Source organism: Lemur catta, chromosome 2 (genome assembly GCF_020740605.2).
Source record: "Lemur catta isolate mLemCat1 chromosome 2, mLemCat1.pri, whole genome shotgun sequence".
Taxonomy (NCBI): Eukaryota; Metazoa; Chordata; class Mammalia; order Primates; family Lemuridae; genus Lemur; species Lemur catta.
The window spans coordinates 7,704,328-7,727,220 of record NC_059129.1 but is presented as its reverse complement, the minus strand read 5'-3'; the positions used below and the strand labels follow the sequence as shown (position 1 = coordinate 7,727,220).

General features: G+C 45.7%; 1 protein-coding gene across 4 annotated transcripts in view; it reads right to left on the bottom strand.

The window, feature by feature from the left end:
* CLEC16A (C-type lectin domain containing 16A) overlaps window positions 1–22,893 on the bottom strand; it is a 200,255-nt gene that overhangs the window by 127,450 nt on the left and 49,912 nt on the right. For all 4 annotated transcript variants that reach the window (XM_045542590.1, XM_045542593.1, XM_045542592.1 and 1 more), the window contains exons 11-12: window positions 11,925–12,057; window positions 7,820–7,920 (exon numbers count right to left, since the gene is read on the bottom strand). In XM_045542590.1, coding sequence (XP_045398546.1) covers window positions 7,820–7,920; window positions 11,925–12,057 — 234 coding nt within the window. The remainder of the gene's footprint in view (window positions 1–7,819; window positions 7,921–11,924; window positions 12,058–22,893) is intronic.

Genomic DNA, 22,893 nt, shown 5'->3' with positions numbered 1-22,893 from the left:
GGTCCCTGCCTGCCTGGCCAGCCTCACCTTGGCCTGCTTTCTGCTCCTCAAATGTGTGAGCTCTCCTCCACCTTAGGGCCTTTGCACATGCTGTTCCTGTGGCCTGAAGCACTCCTGTCCCAGATCTTCGCAGAGCTGGCTCCTTCTCACTCTTCGGGCATTGGCTCTGATGCTCCTTCTTCAGAGAAGCCTTCTCTGACCACCCTGGCTGGTAACCTAGTGACCCCTGTACCACGACTACCTGTTACTCCTCAACCTCCACTCTGCTCGTTTCTTTCTATCACTTGTCACAATGACAATTGATCTTGTTGTTCACTTGAACAGGACAAACAAGATTCGTTCCAGTGCCTGCAACTGCACCTTGCCCATGGCAAGCACTCAGCAAACATCTGTTGAATGACAAGAAAGCCTTTCGGTTCCCCCTCCACTCGGCCCCCATCTCTCCATCCCTCCCATCTTGCGACTGAATTACCGTGAACCCACCCTGAGGGGTGCAGAGTGGATCAGACCCCTTCCTGGCCCCATGGCCCCCCAGCAGCCCCCACACGCTTGCAGGAATGCAGTTCACAGTCGTTGCCTGCACTGCGGCCTGTAGACCGGCTCCAGCCTGCCTGCCTCTCAGGGCACCCGCTGCCAAGGACATGCTGCTGCTCAGCGTGAGGCCCGGGCGGCGATCCTACAGATGTGTCACAGGCTCTCTGCCACCCCCCACCTTGCTCTACCCTCTTCCTGTTACCCTTCCCACCCTCCGGCTGCTTCTTCCCAGTTCTGTGACCCCACAGCCCAGGTGTCCTTAGAAATCGGGGCTTCACTCCTGCAGGTGGGGTCCATGCCCACCACCAGGCATGTGACCCTGAGCTGGACAGTCTCCTCCCTTGTAGGACTTTCTGCCCAAGAGAGACAGCTGCTCTTTTGGGCAAGGGCCTCGGTCTGCCTGGAGTTTGTAGCCCGTGCTGAGCAAACGCTAGTGCCCTGCACGCGTGATTCATCACAACCTACCTGATCACGGTCTTTTGGAACCAAAGGAGTTTTCAGACAAAACAGGTGGTCACTTTCAGAAGAAGGCAAACACTGTAAGCCATATAGATTATATGACGCTTGCTGCTCGAAAACCCTTCAGAGCTTCCTGCGCATCAGAGCACAATCTATTCCCTCTGCAGTCACCAGTTCTCACTGAGATGAGTCCCTGCCACGGTGCTGCCTCCCTCCGCCACTCTGGTCAGCATGCCTACCTGTCCCTTGGGCACCAAGCTTGTTGTCACCTCAGAGCCTTTGCTGGGGCCCCTTCTCGGTGCATTCTTCCCTCCGATCTTCACGAGGTAGCTCCTTCTCCTCACTCAAGCCTCCAACAGGCCTCTCCGGATTGCCCAGGTGGACACAGCACCCTGGGCCCTCAGCCTGCCCCAGATCCTCATCCAGTTTTACTTTCACCACTGCATGTCTCCCCACGGGCAATATCTTACTCACTTGCTTCCTGGTTTATCATCTGTCTTGGCTGATAGGATGCAGACTCCATGAAAGCATTTGTTTGGTTAACTGCTGCATCCCCAGTATTAACCCCAGTGCCTGGCATCTAATAGGGCTTCCAAAATATATGTGAGAAGGGTGAATGAATCAATAAACGAATAGCAATAGCAGAAAATGGAAGAAGGAAATAAGTTCCCTCGAATATACAGTTCTATTCTTCTAAGAAGAAATCCCTAAGAAAGAGAGGTAGGATGCCCAGGCGGGAAGTCGGGAGGGTGTCTCTCCAGGACACGTGACTACTGATTGAGGGCACACTGCAGCACACACAGCAAGCCATGACGTCTCCACTCCCCCTACAGGTTGGGGCTCCAGGGAGGATGTCCCTCGAGAAAGCCAGCCACCCAGGGAACCAAGAGCTTGCCCACTGTACCTCGGAGCCTGGCATCACCACCTCACAGACAGCACCTGCTCTGCTGAGGCCCTGAGCACAGGATACCAGGAAGAGAGCAGCCCTGGGGACCTGCCATCTGGCAGAGAGGCGACTGATCAACAAACTTTGCCAGAGTGCTGATCGAGTGCCAGGCGTAGGCTGGGTATTGTAGGGGGCACCAGGAGAGCCCTGGTTTCTGCCTTCCAAGGCCTGACGTCCAGACTGGCAGAGCGAACATGCAGAGAAAAAGAGGCATAAAAAAGTGCCATGGGAACTTCGTGGAAATTAAAAATATCTACTCTTCCCAAGAAACTGTCATGAAAATGAAAAGGCATGCCACAGACTGGGAGGACATCTTTGCAAAATACATCTGATAAAGGACTTTACCCAGAATATATGAAGAACTCTCAAAACCCAATGATAAGAAAAAAAGCCCAGTAAAAAATGGGCAAAGGATTTGAAAAGACTTTTCACCAAAGAAGATATCTATATGATCAATAAAGTACATGAAAGATGTTCAAATCATTATTTATTAGGGGAGTGCAAATTAAAATCACAATCAGATACCACTACATACCTATTAGAATGGCTAAAATTAAAAAGGTGACCATACCAAGTACTGGTGAGGATGTGAAGAAACTGAAACTTTCATACATTGGTGGTAGGATGTAAAATTATACGGGCACTTTGGAAAACAGTTTGGCAGTTTCTTTTAAAAAAAAACCAAACGTACACCTCCCATATGATTCAGCCACTCCATTCCTAGGTATTTACCAAAGAGAAAAGAAAACACATGTTCATACAAAGACTTGTACACAAACATTTATAGCAGCTTTATTTGCAACGGTTAAAAACTGGAAACAACCCACAAGTCCATTAATAGATGAACGGATAAACAAATTGTGGTAGGTTCATACAATGGAACACTCTCAACAATAAGAAGAAAAGAACTGATATGCACAACGTGGATGAATCTCGAAATCATTATGTGGATTGAAAGACGCCACACAAAGAAGAGTACACATTGTATGACTCTGTTTACACAGAATTCTAGAAAATGCAAACTAACCTACAGTGACAGGAAGCAGATGGGGGCGTTGCTGGTGAGACAGGTGTGGGAGGAGAGAGCATGAAGAAACTTTTGAGGCCATGGATATGTATATTGTCTCGATCTTGGGGATGGTGTCATGGGTGTTTACGTATGTCAAAGCTTGTCAAACTGTACACTTTAAATATGTGCAGCTTACTGTATACCAATAATACCTCAATAAAACTTACTTTTAAAAAAAAAGTACTATACTTCTGGGCAAGATAGATTGGATTTACCCTCCTGATTCAAGCAACTTAAAAAACAAAACCAAATATATAAAACAATGGTTATCAGACTCCGGGCAAATGGGCAGCATAGGAGGGTGATCCCTGAGAGAGAGAAGGAACAAAAGAGGTAGCCCAGGGACTGCTCCAGGTCACTGTCTGGGGAGAGCACCCAGGCCTCAGCACAGGGAGAGAAAACTTAAACCCATAGGCTCTCTGAGATGAGAAGAAAGAGTTTGGAATCTGAGGAAGCCACGTGGCTAAGATTTGTGGGAGAGAGTACTGAAGACGAGGGAGCTGCAGAGGGCTCCTTCCGAGGCTTCAGCTGAGTTCTGATCTGTGCATGCACGTGAGGAAAGGGACAGACCTACTGGAATGAGGCAGGTGGAGCAACCTCTGGAGCTCACACAGGGCTGGCCAGTGTGGAAGGTCCCCCTAACCGTGGGACACTACACTGCATGGAGTCTCAGAAGGGCATTGCCTCCCTAATGGGGCCAAGTTAGCCCTAGACTGTAGGCTGTCTGGACTAGCTCTAAAAATACTTAAAAGCAAGCCTCAAAAAGGATCACACTGATTCCAACTAACTTAACCATAACCATAAGCCCTAAAATATTTTTAAAAAGAAAGAATCCAGCATTCAATGATGTTAAATTCACAGTAACTGTTAACCAATCAAAAATTACCCGGCATACAAAAAAAAAAAAAAAAAAGAGACAGAGAGATGAGATCCAAAAGCAGGAGAGAAATCAATGAGAGAAACCCAGCTGGAAATCACACAGATGACAGAATAGAAGAAATCAGAACGGAAATTATAAAATATTTTAAACTGAATGAAAACAAACTGCATATATCAGAATTTATTGGACACAGCCAAAGCAGTGCTTATAGGGAAATTTATAGCATTAGATTCATATTATAAAAGAAGAAAGATTTAAAAATCAATGACTGGTACAGAGAGAGTATGAGGGAAGTTTTTAAATAATGAAAGTGTAATGTATCCTAATAGTGGTGGTATTCACACAAATTCATACATGTACCAAAATTCACAAAACTAAATATAAAAAAATGAATTTTACTGTATGTTAACTTAAAAAATAAAATAAAATGAATAGCTTTAAAAAATCAATGATCTAAGCTCCCATCACAAGAAACTGTAAAACAAAGAATAAATTGGAAATAAGCAGCAAAAGGTAAGAAATAAACATAAAAACAGAAATGAATGAACTAAAAAAACAGAAAAATAATAGAGAGTAGCAATAAAGTTGATATAATCCTCTAGCCAAACTGATCAGGAAAAAAAAAATGAAGACCCAAAATATCAATATCATAAACTATAGAGGGAACATCACTACAGATTCTACAGACATTAAAAGAATTACAAAAGAATACTATGAACAAGTTCATGCCAATAAATCTGACAGTTCAGACAAAATGACATGTTCCTTAAAAGACACAAATTACCAAAGCTGACTTAAGAAGAAATAGAAAAACTTGAAAAGTTCTATAACTACCAAAGAAATTGAGTGGTTAAAAACCCTTCCTCAAAGAAAACTCCAGGCCCAGATGGCTTCACTGGTTTAAGGAACACTTAAGTAAAAAACAACTCCAGTTCTACAAAAGCTCTTCTAGAAAACTCAGGAGGAGGGAATATTTCCTAATTCATCCCACAAGGTCAGCATAACCCTGACAGCAAAACCAGACAAGGGAACTGCAAGAAGACTACAGACCAGTATCATCCATGAACACAACGTAAAAATCCTTAACAGAAGTTTAGCAAATCAAATCCAGCTATGTATATAAAGTGCCACACGAGGTGGTACTAACCCGGAGTGAACATCACCTGAAAGGATCAAAGAGAGCTTCCTGGAGAGGTGACTTCTGGGTGGAACCTCGACAGACAGGCAGATTTCAATAGGTGGTGATGTTGGGGAAGAGACTATGGCAGGAAAAACCACAAATAAGAAGGTGGCAGACGGTCCAGGAGTAGGGTGAACGCCAGGGTTCCAAAGGAGCTCCTTTTCCTGGGAACAGTCCCAGACCCAGGGTTGAGCCCCCTGGGACCAAGTCTGTGCTGTGTGACCCTGTCCCCCAACCATAACTGACTATTTCAGAGTTAGACACACCACCAAGTTCAAACAATCAGATTTCTTGCCCAAGAATTTGAAACTTGAATGGAGCCAGACTCCCAGCCTGGGATTTGCTGGGATCAACTCAGAGCCCTTGAGGGATGGTCCATGAACTTTTGCTGCTGAAGTCCTGTTGGATGGTTGGTTCCTGTCCTTTCCTAGGCTTTTCAGCAATTTCTTGGATCCTGTGAACTGCCCCAGGGGCCTTCCTACAGACTTTCATTTTAGCTTAAGTTGATGAGAGGCAGTTTCTGCTGCTTGCAACTGAAAGAACATTAAAGAGTTCAGTGGGTACTATGACAGCAACTACCAGTTTACCTCTATGAAAAATTCTGTCATTGCATAAAAATTTGAAAATCCCTGGGCCAGAGCCAAGGGTCGGTAAAGAGAAATCCTGAGACTCAGATTAAACCTACGTGACAGGTAGGTGCAAGGTGGATACTTCAAGTGACAGGTACAGGAGGGTGGAGTTTAAGGGAGCAAAGCAGGAGCTAAAGGTTTCTGAATGGGGAAAGGATATGATCAAAGCAGTCTTATTGTAAGAAGATTATCTGGCAGTGCTACAGAGGAAGGATTATAAAATGGCAAAGTGTCTGACCCCTCAGGGAGGCCGCTAATTCATTAGTGCAGGTATGAGACAGTGGCTGCTGGAGTGACCTGCCCAGACTTCTCTTGCTCCCGTGCCTTTCTCACCTCCAGCACCTAGCTTGAAGCCAGGAACTGAGCAGGCACTCAATTAAAGCCTGCTGATCAGACAGGCTGAAAAGGAAAAATTGACAAAACTTGATGACTAAATGCTGGGATCGAAGGAGGGAAAGAGCTAAAGGTCATGGCAGTTTCAACCTTGGTTGGCAACTTCAACTGAAACAGAAATGGCAAGAAGTGTGACCAGGTTGGGGTATATTTATGGGTAATGAGTGCAATGGTGGACAGACTATTTCAAGGTATCGCTGAAACACCTGGGTAGGAGGCGCCAGCATGTAACCAGCAGGAGCTCAGACTGCAGAGCCAGAACGAGGAGGGCATAGAGCATGTGGGCGGGGAGTGGTGAGCGTTCATGGGGAAGAGCTGGTCACAGCCTCATGGAGTTTGGTTTATCCTTAGTAACTGAGGCCCCTGTGTGCCAGGCGCCGAGCCAGGAGCTGGAGGGGACCACAGAAGCCATGGGAGTGAACAAAGCAGTGGAAGGAAATCTGTCAGCAGCAGGATTTGGAGCCTGACACCCTTCTTTTAAAAGTCTTAGGCTGGATTTATAGACTTGCACATGAATACAATGACCTAACCTGAGTGCAGTCAGCATGGTTCGTCCTGTCTACAGTAGGCAACGCCTGGAAACAGTCTCAGTGCCATTCAGGAGGGGACGGCAGAATAGGTGACGGCACAGACATGTGGTCAAAAAGAACAGACAGTTCTGAATGGACATGAACCCACGGGCTGACACATGATGACGTGAGAAGAAAAGGTGAAAAACTGACATATGGACGCCTCCATTTACAGTTAAGAGGGAGGGCAGTCATAGAAATAAAACCACATATACTCCCACTTGGGTTTGCTCAGCTATCTTTAAAAAGACACACAAGAAACTGGTAGCATGAACTGCCTTTGAAGAGAAGAGGTGGGACTCAAGGTAAGGGGGATACTGTTTTCACTATATATTCTCCTGCCACCAATTGGCTTACTTATCATGATTAATGATTTAGGAATAGTTTGTTGCGTGCACTTTAGTATCTCTAGACATAGGCTGTCTTAGTAAAAATCAACTCCTCCTATTCCCCAATAAGCTCATGAAAAACCTACTCAAACATCCCTTGATGTGATGTCTGTCTCATCTATGCCCTTGGCAGGGCTAGAAGGAATATTCCTAAATTCTTCTTTCAAGAGATTCTGACGCGGAAGTTTCAGAACATGCCTGTGTCAAGCTGGGGCTGGGGGACATCAGTGATTGTTCCTAGGAGTCGGCAGTGACAGCGTGAATGAAGGACTCCTAGTGCGACCTGACAGTGCGACAGGAGCTGGATCCTGGCCACGCAGCCCCAGCAGGGGAAGCCAGCGAACCACACCTTTTTTCAGAAAGGAAACCTACACTTCCACAAAATCCACCCAGGGTCTATTTTAGCTCTGAACCCAGAGCAAGAACATCAAGTATTATAAATAGCAAAACCAAGATTACAACTTGACTGATTTCAGTTCTGATGTTAGGAAAGAGGTCGGATGCTAAGTCAGTTGTAAATCAAGGGGTCGAAAGAAAACCACAGTGTGAACACAGTCATACAGGGTTAGGCAGCCAACACTTTAACCTCTCCACCTTCCCCCGTATTGCCTGAATAACCAATTCCTGCGGCTTCAGTTGGTAGAAAATCACCTGAAAAATTCTAACGAGGCTGAGGAGTTTTGTGAGAATCCACCCCTCCGTGTGGCGGAGGGCAGGATGCTACCGACTACTCAAGGACAGCCAGGAAGGCGGCAAGGGGCACAAGCTTACCTTTATTATGCGACATGGCGTAGAGAAGGCAGAGCACAAAGAGGGCGTGGTAATCGTCATCCGGGCTGTCCAGGGCGTGGTATACCATATCCAGGAAGGGTCTGGAAAAGAGGAGGGGCATAAATGAGCCCTGTGGCGCACGTGGGTGAACACCTCCCCTCTCCCACCTGCTCATGGGGCACAGCTGCCCTTGCCTCTCACAGCTCTGCACTCACTTAGGCCACCTGCGTGTAGAGGCCACTGTGTGCCCAGCTCAGCACTAGACACCGAGGCCACAAAGACAAATGAGAGACAGGCTCTTCCCATGGAAAGCTGCTATGCGGAGGGGAAACTGACCAAGGAACAGATCACTTAGTCACTCAACAATCATCCATCACGCGTCCCAGACACTAGGGATAACTGATACAAAGTCCCTGCTCCTTGGTGCCTCCATGCCAGTTGGCAGAGATGGAGAACAGACAGACAGCACTCCAAAGTGATGTGTGTCACAAGAGAATGAAGAAAATGAGCAGTGTGATAGGCTAACAAGACCAGATAAGGCATAAACAACAATCTGAACAAGTTCAAGAACATGGGCCCTGGAGCTAGACTGCCAGGGTTCAAACTCTGATTTTACCTCTTCTTAGCTGCAAACCTTTAGGCAAGTTACTTAAAACCTCTTCATTTCCCCACCTGTATGATGGGAATTAGAACCTTGCGGGGTTAATGGGAGGATTCAGGTGCAATGATGACTAAGAAGCATTTAGCACAAAGCCAGATACTATGGAAGGTGCCAGCACCTGGCAGCTGCTATTTGATTTCTATTTTCAATATTCCAAGGGCACTTCTCCATGCTTTCATGTTGGCAGGGTCCTGGCCCAGCAATTTTTTGGACCGACTTTCCCTAACTGGTAAGAATCGATGGCAAGGTCTCTCACCTCTGATGTTTTGTGGGCGAGATCTATAGAGCGGCTGCAAATACTGGAAACCGCACATCCCAAATGCTGCTCTTCCAGGTGAAGGGCCAGCCAGGAAGGTCCCCTCAACACAAAGATAATAGAACATGCACAGATCTGGCCACAGGCTCTGATCCCAAGACCGTCTGCGGCTGCCCCCTCTGGATGCCAGGCTGAGGCCAAGAAAGCAGAGCACTGCAATCGGTGACTAAGGGCACATTTAATCCCAGAAGGACACACAAGCTACTATCAACATTGGTTGCCTAAGGGGAGTGAAACTGGGTGGGGTGGAGAAACAGGGAGGCTCTTCACTGTAGAACCTTTGATAATTTTTGGATTTTGAACTCTATAAATGTACCACCAATACAAAATATTAAATTGAAAAATGCAAAAAGAGTGAAATGTACTTAACATTTCAAATAAACATGAGACACACAAAAATTTTTTTTAAAAAACCTTAAAGGGAACATTTATGTTTGGTGCCTGTTCTCTAGAGCCCTAAATGGGTCAGCGCCTTTCAGATGTGTTAATAGTTTTGCCATGTGTAGATCTGGGATTTTGAAAGCCTCCAGCAATAACACTTCCAAACTTAAGAGCAAGATAAAGTATAAAACGTTTTATTGTAAACCAGCAGCTTGAAACGTGGATTATATTTTCATCTGAGAATAATATTAACAACCAAATGCCAATAGCAGCAGGAGGGCTGGGTGGATATATCATCGTCATAAGATGAAGTAAAGTAAAGCCATTAAGCACTTTGCTTACTAAGAGTATAACAAAGTGAGAAAGATGCTCAGGGTTTCATATTGATAGAAAAAAAAAAAAGGAATAAAAAAAGATAGACATGGAATGGTCCAAGCTACTAGGGGAAGGGAGGGCAGAATTCCCAGAAAGTTGACACTAAAGAAAAACTGAGAAGAAATAACTAAAATGGTAGTAAAAGTTGCCTTTGAATGCTGGTATCATGGAGACTTTTTTCCTCCTTCTTTATACTTTTCAAGATTTTTCATTTCCTAAATGGGTAATATTTTCATAATATTTAAAAGGTTTTTTTAAGAATAATTTTTTTAAAAAAACACTATTTTGAATGTTTCTCATTTCTTTTTTTTTTTTTTGAGACAGAGTCTCGCTCTGTTGCCCGGGCTAGAGTGAGTGCCGTGGCGTCAGCCTAGCTCACAGCAACCTCACACTCCTGGGCTCAAGCGATCCTCCTGCCTCAGCCTCCCTAGTAGCTGGGACTACAGGCATGCGCCACCATGCCCGGCTAATTTTTTCTATATATATTTTTTAGTTGGCCAGATAATTTCTTTCTATTTTTAGTAGAGACGGGGTCTGGCTCTTGCTGAGGCTGGTCTTGAACTCCTGACCTCGAGCTATCCACCCGCCTCGGGCTCCCAGAGTACTAGGATTACAGGCGTGAGCCACTGTGCCCGGCCATTGAATGTTTCTCATTTCTTAGGCTTATATTTAATGCCGAATGCAGATACAGCCCATAATATATGGGGAATATAAGAAGAGTCTACTTTTTACTATGCTGTTTCTTAGGGCAGGTAGACCAACGTGACAATCCAATTCACATCCTAGAGAAAAAAATGGCCACATTCTCTTATCCTCAGCACCCGCCCTGCCAGGAAATCAGGGGACAGAGGATGTAGCAGTTTCTCACAACCAGCAACTCTCCACCCCGGCCAGTCTCTTCCTTGGCCTTCAGCCTCAGAGAAGAGCAGAGAAGATGCCCAAAGTTAAGAAACAATCCCAATCAACTCTAAAAAAACCCCTCTCTTCCCTAAAATTCAGAAAAAAAGAAGTTAACCCCAATCTTCAAACGTAACACTTTGGTCTGGTTTTTTCCTTTTTGGGGAGAGTAAAGAAATACATGGGCGTTTTTCTTCCTTTAGCAAAGCTATAGTATCACCATACTATGCAAAATATGTGCTCTGTTTCCATTTATTAGATCCTAAGAAACCGTGACAGTATTTACCTAAAAGCAGTGCCTAATATTCTATTAAACAGGTACACCTGCAGTTGCTTAAGCATCCTCCACGCTAGTCACTGGTGGCTTCTCCAATTATTCATATTCTAACCAACGCTGTGCCAAGGTTGTCCCCAAACTTCTGTATTTAGAATGACTTCCTTAATTTTCAGAGCTTCAGGAGTAGTTACATTTTTTGCTGCCAAGCAAAATCAAAAAGGCCTTTATATAAGTTATAACAACTGATAGCTCACATACTCCAATGGTTTTTTACTTACCAAAACCTAAAAATGGCCCCCTTGCACATCTGTTAAAAATTAATTCCATCTGTTAGATAATTGAAATATTTGCCAAGCAAAGAGACAAACAGGATGTAGAAGGAAAAATCAGTGGGTTTCAACTCTTCACTTCAAGTTGTATTAATAAATAGGATGGACTGTGTATTTCTACCACCCCACCCTAAGGGTTCAGGAAGTGAATGCCTTGCAGGCTGACAGAGAAACCCTATTGTGCATTGGTTAACTAACACTAAGGTAGTGTTAATACGGAAGTTATTACAGGCATCTGTGCAGTGGGCCACTTGGTAAGGAAATAACTGAGACGAGGACACCCTCCTAATAGTTCCTTGCATACTTTGGAAGTAGCCTTCCACCCAATGCCATTGTGGAGGGGTTGGTGCTACCACAGGGTTCTGGGAATTGTGGAATTGCCAAGGTTTAAGATGTAGCCGCAGCAGGCCGTCACTGAAATGAACAAACAGCCACAAAGGCGACGGTGGACAGCAGCATTCAGTCGTGTCAGCTGAGTCATGAGGGCAGGCCCTAAGGACAGTGGGTTGCGTGGCAGTGAATGAACCAGGCAGGGCCATCCAAGCCCGGCTCCTGAGGGCATCCTTTCTGGGGGCAGCAGAGCATCTCCAGGAGTGGCCCAGCTCCAAAGTGCTGTGGTGTGGTGCTGCCCTATCCTGGCCAATCTCTTTCCAAGGGGTGAGCACTACCGTGTTGAGTGACGGCTCTGTCCACGTGCCTCTTGAGAGGAGCCATGCCTCTGGGTGGCCCGAGACTGCAGAAGCTGGGAAAGGAAAGGAGGCAGCACAACCTGGCTGGGAGACAGAAGAGGCCCTGGCCCAGGCACTCAACCTTCCCGCTGAACCCGTCTCCTCTTCCTGAGACCACGCTGGGCAGGGCGGTGCAGCTACCTGCTCCACTGAGCACTCTCGTAGCTCGTGGCTGCAGCGCTCTTCTCCTCGTCCGTGGTGTTCTGCTCCTGCACAGAGGTGCTGGCGGCCAGCTCCGAGAGCTTGCTGCGTTCCATGATCACCATCTCGATCTCTGGAAGCCAACATGGAGACCTGGATGAGCCCAGACAGCTTTACAGACCTAGATTTATACACATGCTCATATTCAAGAATAGTATGTATAAATCACTCCTAACGCATCAAGCAAATGTCCAACAGTGGTGATCTGAACACCAGCAACACACTGGGGGAGAAATAAGACGGAGGCCAGAACCTCTCTTTCCACTCATCTCGGCAACACCAAGAAATGTTTTGGTAACAAAATACAAATTGCAATCACTTATTCTATTTCAGGATTTTAAAAAAATATCTATTTTACTCTATTGATAACACATTTCCTTCCCAAAGGATTTGAGGCAGCTGAGATAAGATTTGTGGTTAGTAAACATAACCAGACTCACTGATGATATTCTAAAGCTGCTAACATTTTAGAAAAGGCTCTGATGTGACGGAAGCCTTCCCTTTTCCACATGCAACTTCTGGAGGCAGAGAGAGGCTAGGAACCTCGGGGTTTTTTTCCCCCTGATTAAACAAGGACAACTTGTAGCAACCACCTTAAGCATGGTGTGCATTTTTATTTTTCAGAAAAAGTTAAGAAGCACTAAAGAAAAACATCTTGAATTAAAGATGGATGGTGGTTGGGCTTCACCGTGTCCCTGTCACAGAGTTCTCTGCCATGTGGGTGTGGACTTTCAAACAGTCAGTCCTTGGAACTCAGAGTTCAGGTCATTATTTAGGTCATTTTCCCCATCTTCAAGAGATAGAATGGGGGAAAAAAAGATGATGAAATGTAAACCTACATTTCTGTTTCTGGAAGGACGAGAATGCATAACTTGGGCTCAGACATGGCCTCCACCAGGCCCTCCCCCTGTGCTCGTGCCGGGGCCTCCTAACTGGCCTCTGCTTCCTTTCTTGCTCCACTAGTTTGTTCTCCACATGATCCCAACATGATTAGAAGGAAATTAGCTCATGTCACATGTCACCCTTCTGTTCAAAACTCCCAGTGCCTTCCCATCACACTCGGAACGAATCCGAATGCCTTCCCAGGGTGCAGGCCTGGCCCCCCTCCACCTCTGACCTCACCTCCGGGTCCTCTCTCCCTTGCTGCCTCGTGCCACTCCCGCTGTGCTCGGCGTCTCACTGTCTCTTCAACACCCAAGACTGTTCCCACCCCAGAAACTTCACACAGCAGCTTCCTCTGCCTGGAAGGCTCTCACCCAGGTCTCTCCTACCCAGGGTGACTCAAGTGCATCATTCAAAGCTCAGCTCAAATGCCACCTCCTTGGAGACACCTTAGATGCCCACTCCACCCATTTTTTTCTTTACCTCTTTTAAAAGTATTCTTAATTAAAACTTCACACTTTGTTCATATTTCATTAATTTTTCCCCAATGTCCTTTTACTGTCCAAGAGCAATGGTTAAATTTAGTTGTCATGCTTAGGCCCCTCTGGGCGTGACAGTTTCTCAGACTTTCCTTGCTTTTGACGAGCTGGACAATTTGAGGAGTACTGGTAAGGGATTTTGAAGAGTCCCTCGATCTGGCTTTGTCTGATGTTTTTTTGATAATTAGACCAGGGTTATGGGTTTTGGGGAGGAAGACCCCAGAGGGGAAGTGCTCTTCTCATCGCATCGTATCAAGGGTACATACTGCCAACACGACTTATGATTGCTCGCGTTAACCTTTAATACTTCACCAAGCTAACACTGATCAGCTTTCTCCACTGGAAAGTTACTTCTCCTCCTCCTTCCATACCATACTCTGTGGAAGGACGTCGGTTAGCACAGGTCACAGTAAAGAATGGAGAGTTACGTTCTACCGTGAGTATCTTACACAAATTAATTGGAATTCTTCTGTACGAGAGACTTGGCCTCCCTCCCCCTTTACCTTGATTTTATTTCATAGCATTCGTAACTAGCTGGATTTTAAGTTCTCTATTGTGTTGCTTGTTTGCTGTCTTCCTTTCTCCACTAGAACTGGGGCATCGTAAGAGTAGCTGCCTTACCTGTCTTGTTCTCCACTGTGTTTCCAATGGCTAACGCAGGGCCTGGCACAGAGGAGGTGCACGATAGGTATCTTTTTAACAGATAAGTGGATGACTGGTCTAGCCCAATGCGGCCAGTTTTGGCAGTAGGCAGGGCTGGCAAGGATTTACGGTGGCTGCGATGTGAGGCAAGGGTGGGCCACAGCCCAGCAGCATCTGTGATCAACGTGTGCACAAAGTGTTCTCAGGGGAGACGTCCCGTCCTCCCCGCCACTCTCCCCAGACTGTTAGGCATGACTGCACTTGCAGCCTCCCCCTGGCACAGAGGAATGCAACCCCCACGTCCACATGGGCCTGGCCCTCTGCAAGGCTCACTCTTCCCCTTCCCTCCAATCTGATCTGAAGTCAGATGCCACAGATGGGTGTCTCCCACAGGGCGGGACCCCATCGCACAAGTGGGAGCCAACTGATGCCTTCTACGTGGTGTGTGGACAAATGTTTTGTTTGCATAGTTGTGCATTTATTTCATTGTGTGTTAGAAGAAAATTATAGCTGCACAGAAAACCTCTCATATTACTGCATAGAATGAGGCTAAATTTCAGGAAAAAAAACAAGTGAGTCAATTCAAAGAAAGCTATTGAGTAAACAGCAGTACAAGTAGCATTCTGATACTGGAAGGTGGTGTGGACGCTGTCAGGAAACAGCATTCCTGCCTTTCCTTGCACTTTCCCCTCCACCAACCTCCTTCAGATGCCCATGTGCCCTCCCAACTACCTTGGTTTTCCCCAAAGTGGGTGCAGACACCTCAGTGGTATGCAAGAGCCAATGGGTCTTTTATTTTTAACTCTTCTCATCTTTTAAAAGTCTATTTTGTTTTATACTGTCCATAATATTAGCATAATACAAATACATATAATTTATAATAAATAGATGTGTGTATTGGGGAGATGCATGCTTAAAGTCTGTATGTATTTGCCTGTTTGTGTTTCCTGATGAGACGTGCCGGCAAAGACCATGAAGCCAGCCCCCTCTTTGTCTCCAGGACTCTGGCCTCTACCCTGTGACCATAGGTCCACCTCCCCTGCAGCTGCCAGTTCCCCTTTTCCAGGCACAGCTCTGTCCCTGCCTGGCTGACAGAGTGGGAACTCACCTCTGAGACCCTCTAAGGTTACAGGGTCAAGCCCTAGTGCCTCAGCCTGGAGGCCAAGTCTGCTGAGACATGGTTATCCCCTTTGTGGCTTCTGAATTTCCCTGGACACCATCAGAATTCTGGAGCAGAGGAGGAGTTAAAGATAATCCAGTCAAGCGCTCATCTAATGTTTTAAGCAGCTGATTTTTTTTCTTTTTCTTTTTTTTTTTTTTTTGAGACGGTCTTGCTCTGTTGCCCTGGGTAGAGTGCAGTGGTATCATCATAGCTCACTGCAGCCTCCAACTCCTGGGCTCAAGTGATCCTCCTGCCTCAGCCTCCCAAAGTGCTGGGATTACAGGTGTCAGCCACTGTGTCCAACCTGAATGTTAATTTTAAATGACAATTTTCCGGGGCACACCACCACAGTAAGCAGAGAGCAGAGTGGCTCTAGATAAAGGGCAGAGGGTACCAAGCATCTCTCACTACTCCACAGAGGCTCCTTTCTGGAATTCTGGGGCTTTACACAAAACTGCCTGAAAGGAACTGGTTTGGTCCAACCCTAGAAACTATATATGACAGAACAGAAACCCTGAAGTGCAGTGACTCTTAATACAGCTGGAAATGCAGCACTGAAACCAGGACAGTTCCTGGGGTAGGACCAGGCCCACGAGGGCCTCTCCACACAGAACGAGGATTCTGAACCTCGCTCATCCAGACAGCACAGTTGTGGAATGAGCTGTTCCACTTAGATTAATCTTCTAGATGAATACAGATCAGTTCCTCAAATGTCAAAACAGGTTTTCGTCCCCTTCTTTTTTAACAATTTTATCCAAACAATCCTTTAAAGTACTGGTTCTTACCTAGAGTCTGCCAACTCCCTGAACCTGTATGCAAAATGCTCCCTAGGCATGGGAGTAGTGGGTGGCAGGTTTTAGGGAGAAGCTCTGCCCAGGTTCTCACCGCTCTCATGGATTCTACAGCCATCTCTCAAAGGGGATGCCAAAGAGGGTTGGACCTTTCTTGGTGATTCAGGGTCACAGTGAACCACACCAGGACTGTGCTGCTTGTGGGCCCCAGCTACCACTTGTCCCTGCTGACACTGTGCCTACCTCAGTGGGGCCTGGCTTCCCTGCCAGGGGGCCTGTACCACGCTGCTGCCACCCAGGAAGGAAGCTCAGTGGGCTCAGGTGGACACAGATTTCCATGGATGGTCACTGAGGCCAGGACTCAGGCTCTGAGAATGGATTCCTGGGGCCCCGTCTGAACCCCAGTTGTTACACTACGAGCCATCTTCCCTCACCAACCAGGCTTCCATTTCGGAGTTCGAAGGAACTGCAGCAATAATTTAGCCTTGTTTTGCTCAAACTTCAGTTATTTGCTTGCCTTTATGATTCTTGTTATGTCTGTTGTTGCCTGTACTATCTGTTATGTATTTAATCATTTTATTTGAACACCTCACTTTTTTCCCACTTAAACACAGTTTAAAAGGAAACTTTAAATCACTATTATAGCCTTCGGCCTAGCCATCCACTTGGTATTTATTGGGAAGACAGACCTCCAACAGCATGGAAAAGCACAGGCAGAGGGTATTCATTGCAGCGTTATCTGTAACTGCAAAGCTCTGGAAACTACCTAAATGTCCCAGCTGGAGAGCCTGGTGGAATGAACTATGGTCTGTACACACAGCGCAGCTGTAAAAAGGAATGAGGAAGGCCTCTGATGACGGAGTAATTTCCGGTGATACTGCTAAGTGAAAGAGCAACATGCCAAACGACACATATAGTATGCCACCCTGTGTATAAGAAAGAAAGGAAAAGAAAACACATGCAAATCTGCTTATTTTTACAAAAAGAAACACAGGAAAGATACTCCAGAAGAAAATCGAGTTTGTTATCTACAACAGATGGTAGAAATGAGGTGGAAGGGATGTGGGGGGTGGGGGATGCTTCTTTGAACACACCTTTACACACCTTTTTGCATAGTTTTAAGTTTGTTAATATTCTGTGCATTTTAAAAAGGAAATGAAATCAGTAAGAATGGGAAGGGAGAACCCCAAACTGAAAAAAAAAAGAACCCATATTTATTTAAAGATGAATGCCACATTTACCCTGGAGGGAGAAAAGAACAGAAGGACGGACAGACTGATCCAAGGAGCTTATGAACACAACACAGCAGGTCTTCTAATAATGTCGTTTCATTCAATGTCATTTCATTGCAATGCTGATGAGGAAAAAAACCCGATTCCTGACTGGGGTCACTGTCTGTGTGGGGTTTGCACGTTCTTTCCACGTCTCCACGGGTTTACTCCCACAGCCCAGAACTGTGCTCAGCAGGCTAACTGGCATGTCTACACAGTCCCAGTCTGAGTGTGGGTGTACGCTGTGATGGAACGGCATCCAGTCCAGGGTTGGTTCCCGCCTGGGACCCTGAGCTGGCAGAATAGACTCTGCTCGAGAGAGACCCTGAACTGGAATAAGTGGGTTGTAAAATGAATAAATGAATGAATACAAATGATTGGAAACAAAAATTCATGAAGAAGACAATCATCGCACAAATGCATGACAATAAACGATGCAGCATGAGCGCGCCCGGGAGCCCACCGTATTTGTGATTGCTTTTGAACTGCGTGGCGGTAGGAGAGGCTCCTGCCAATTTCCCCTTTGTAAACATTTATGTGTTTATGTAACCCAGCATCACTGGGACCGCCGTCACTCACGGGTTCACCAAAAACTGGATGAATAATTATCTTAACCTGTAGCTCACATGTATTTCAATGTTTAATATTATAAATGTTTTGGGTCTTTATTTACAAGCTTGGTGATGTTTTTGTGACCAAAAGTATGCCACAGAAACTTAACTTCTGTTTATATCGATGTAGCCTATGGGTAAAACTGGTTTCTTTACATGTCATTTCCCTTTAAGTTACAGTTTTCAAGAACCTACTGATGACGTCAAAGGAGGACTTATTATACTTGACTATACACCCTCAGCTGTGGGATACAGTACTGGGGTGGACATGGGGGAGGAAGAAGAACTGCAATATCTTGAACTCTGTTTGCTAAATAATAAACAATTCTGAGTGGAACAATTCTGAAGCTCTTTTAGATGTATCATAGGACTGAGCAAATAATTGTGTTGACCCTGTTGGGAGCCAGGGCTCTTACTGCAGAAAGAGACACATACATCTGGAATCGGGGAGGACAAGGAAAAACCCTGTATAAATTGATTGGAATTGGAGGTACTAGCATGAACTTAGGATTTCTAAAATACGTATGTGTGTGCATGTATAAACATGCACTTTGTGTATATATACACATGTATTTCCTAGCTTTGTCCACTGAAAGGGCCAAATAGCAGACATCCCAGTAGCAATGAGCACATGCATTGCCCAGATCTTGGCCTCTAATGCCATTGACCATGGAGAGGAACCACAGCTTTTCAGAGAAATGGCTAATTCCAGGGATGGGCCGGGGGTACGAGGTGAACATAGAATGCCTTGTTATATCAGAAAGTTTAAGGGACTGCTCGAAACAATGGTGGGGGCTTATCACAAGGACAGAGCAGCAGGCTTGAAAGGGTTCCCACAGGCCAACTCTGAGACAATTTGAGCACCAAAATAATTAAATACAGCAATGAAATATAAACCATTAAAAAACTGGAATCCATGAGTCCATGATAAATAAATAAATAAGGAAGGGACCTTGCTCAGAATGCTGGGGGCTTACTTTTAACCACGAAGAGAATGCTGAAGTTGGAAAATCATCATTCTGTGACCATCGTGGCAAAGATGGATCAGGCAAGGCTCATTAATGAATGCCAAATCTAAGGAGGAATCTTAGGGGCACAGGGTATCTGCAAGATCTCAAAGTGTCTTCCCATGGACTGCTTATTAGTTGTGAAGGAAACAAAAGTAGTTACACAGTGGAGAAACTTACACCTGGTCACTTAACCAGGTGACCAAACAAACATCACCCCGTAGGGACAGAAGGTCGTCATGTGCCTCCCAATGTGACACCCTGAAGAAGGACATGACATCATCCATGCCACATTCCAGCCAAGAATGCATAACCTTAGTCTAATCACGACACATCAAAGACAAAATGAGGAACATTTTATTAGAACAAAGGTGAAGGAGGTTCTATGCTCTTCAAAAAAAGTCAATGTTGTAAAAGAGAAAGAAAGGCTGTGGAAACGTTCCAAAGTAAAGGAGTCTAGAGATATGACAAATGAAGACACCACCCAACCCTGGATTTGATCTTGCACTGGGAGAGAGAATATGCTAGAAAGGACATCATCAGGCCAACAAATACAAGTGGAACATGAACAGCAGGGAAGTACCATGAAGTTGACACGGTATCCTGTACCGTGGATGCTTTAGAAGGAAAGGGGTGTGATGGATGTGACTTATCTTACTCCCCCAAAAAGGTGTGTATGTGGGAGGGGTGTGTGCAGAGAGAGAAAACACAAATAGGAAAGCAAAAGGCATAAAGTATTATAGGGTGGAAACAGGTAAAGGGTAAAGGTATGTTCTTTATATTATACTATTTTTGTTTTTGCAACTATTTGTAAATTTGAAGTTATTTCCAAATAAAAAGTTCAAAAAATTACTATGATAAGCATAAAACTAGTACAAATAGAAAGCAACTGTAAAAAATATACATGATCACTAAACAAAAAGGTGCCAAAGCCTATAGTGTGCATTTAGAGAGGGAGATTCACAAACATCAGAGAGGTACTGAAGATCTGACATACCAATTTGCAGCCACCCCCACCCTCCCCCACCTGGAGATAATCGCTCAGAATTAGAGCTCTCACTATATTCTTTAAGGCCCTCTCTGCACCACCTAAAACCATCTCCATATCCTGTAGTGGGGGCAATGATGATCTACCCTAATCTCTGCATGTTACAGCAGGGGAAACCGAGGTACCGAGGGATTAGGTGGCGGGCCTCTGCCCCAGGCTGCTGTGAGCTTTTCTCCCTGCTCTGCCTGTTTGCTGCATTGTGGAAACAAGCACCTGACAGGGTCAGTTCCCCTGCTGCATGCCTTGGCCCACAGTCTCCAACACTTCAGCGCCTGGCCTGGACCCCACTAGGCAACTGAAGTCTCCAGCCTCTGGGAGTCAAGTAATGTGCTCACAATCCCGCAGATTGTGACGCAGCAAAACTGGGAGCAGGAACCCACATCTCTGAATCTGACTTGGGTGGGCCCTGCCCAGACCCTCCATAGCTTCTATCATTTCTGCAAAAGCCTGGAAAGTGAGAAAGGACTTGTATACCCACATTGGTAGCAGCACTATTCACAATAGCCAAAAGGTGGAAGCAATCCAATCACCCATCAACAGAGGAATGGATAAAAAATATGGTCTATCCATACAATGGAATTATTATTCCGCCTTGAAACGGAAGGAAAGTCTGGCTACACCATGGATGAACCCCAAAGACGTTCTGCTAAGGGACACGGGCCAGGCACAAAAGACAAATACTGTACGATTCCACTTAACTAAGGTACCTGGAGTCAAATCCACAAAGACAGAAAGTAGAATGGGAGTTACAGAGGAGAGGGGGAATGCAGAGTTGTTTAATGGGCAGAGTTTTGGTTCTGCAAATAAAGAGTTCTAGAGACGGATGGTAGTGATGGTTGTACTGCAATATGAAGTACTTAACACGACTGAACCGTGCACTTAAAAATGGTTCAGATGGTAAATTTTATGTGATTTATATTTTACCACAATTTAAAATAAAAAGCAAGAAAGGCCACATCTCCCCACTTGTTGTCCAGGCAGTGGCTGTGCTGGCAGCGGCCGGTGCAGGCCACAAGAGGCCTGAGGACCCTCAGAACCCAAAGACGTCAACTTCTGCCTCTTGACGTGGCAACTCTGGCCAAATCCTTGAGCTTCCCCAGTATTCTGATTTTTCAAATGACAGCAATAATTCATCAGCTCGCCTGGGATGATGTCCGTTCTAATCTGATTAATATTTGGAAAGTGAAGTGCTTTTCAGGGAAATGGCAGGCATGACCTCCCAATAGTCTTTGACTTCACAAATTCAAGGATTTTCTCAACTGCCCTCTGTGCTCCATTTTCCAGCAATCAGCAAGGACAGATGAAAAGGAGGGGAAAGGGAGAATAAGAAGGCCTTCAAAGGAAGGCTAAGGGAAGGGGAAAGATGACTCCCTTGCTGGTTCCCTTGGAAACAAGGGAAGACCTGCAGGCTATTGGCTGGCTTTGGAGCCAAATTTCAAGAAACAAACTGCCCCTGGCAACGACAGAGAGTGTGTGTGCTAAGTATTGGGGGTGCCCCTTCCTTTGTTTTTCATTATCTTCTATAGCACAGCAGGAGATTGAATTCAGAAGGGTTTTCTGGGAAGTTGCTCTTCAGAGGATTTGTCCTAATTCACCTTCAATCTTCTTCCTTATCCTAGTTAAGCCCATTTGAAAAGCCGGCCGCCCCACATCTCTCTACAGCAGCGCCTGGGCCTGCCAGTCCTCCTCCTCCCTCTCTTCCCATGATTTCACACAGTCACTCGCCTGCCTTACTAGTTACAGGAATTATTAGAGAAATGGGCCCCAAAGAAACTCGCCAGGTACCCAAGCAGTCATCCAACCACACGTCTCACTCTACCTGCCACCTTGCCAGGGCTCCTATTCAGTGCTTCCATGTCCCATGCTGAATGCTGTAGCACTGATGTCCTTACTTGTGACATCCTGAGGGCTGGGCATTAGAAGCTCCCTCTACATGTGGAGAAGCACAGAGAGGGCAATGACTTGCCCAGAGTCACACAGCTGCGCAAGGGCAGGACTGGGATTCAGACCCGACCTCCCAACAGTCGGTCCCTGGCTCGCCCCAATCAGAACACTGCCAAGCCTGGGTCTGGCTTTGGTTTTGTAAGAGGAGCTGGAAATGAGGCCAGGTTTCATCGTTTCAGTAGAGATTTCAAAAAAAAAAAAAAAAAAAGGCAAAGCTGGGGCTCCAAACTCCCAGGTACCCCTCAAATCCCAGTTGACCTGGCAGGTTCAAAGTCAGTCCTGTTGTCTTCGCTCCATGCCCTTGCTGGGATTCCAAGAATTGAGCAGGTTTGGAAGGTCAGCCTGTACAATCAATGCCTTTTTTTTCCATAGGCAAAAAACAATAATAGTCCAGCCCTTATTTTTCAAAGAGTTCAAACGATTCAATCTCTTGTCTCAGGTCTACTTATTAAGTTACTGCTCTAAGTAAATACAAAAAGAGCTGATTGTCCTTTCAATCTGAAGGGCAAGCTAAGAAATGAGCACGCACCCTAGGATGTTTGGCTTCCTGGGCAGAGCGAACGCTTCTCTGGCTACAGGGACTACGGCATCCCTCTTCCTTTTAGTATTTAATTTCTAAAAATTTAGGGGTCCTGTGATTTCTTGGTTTCAGAATGAGTCATTTATCACTTGAGACCTGAGGCAGAGCAAATTTCTCTGCAAACTGGGGATGGGAGTGGAGGGTCCGGGTGCACATTCATTTCACACAGCTTCCTTGTCTGGGCTTCGGTGTGGAGGAGGTGTGAATTCTGGGTGCATTTGTAAAAAAAAAACATTAATGCCACATTCAAATCAGGTCACAGCAAAACTGTGCCTTGTGACCACATGCCGTTTTTACTCCTTGTGTGTCACCCATCTTTTTCGGTAAAGATTTCACTACTAAAATGGGGGTGGCAGGGTATGCAGCGGGGAACCAGTGCCAGCATCTCTCCTGAAGAGTCACCTGTGTCTGGCTGTCGACAAGCCTCTAGAT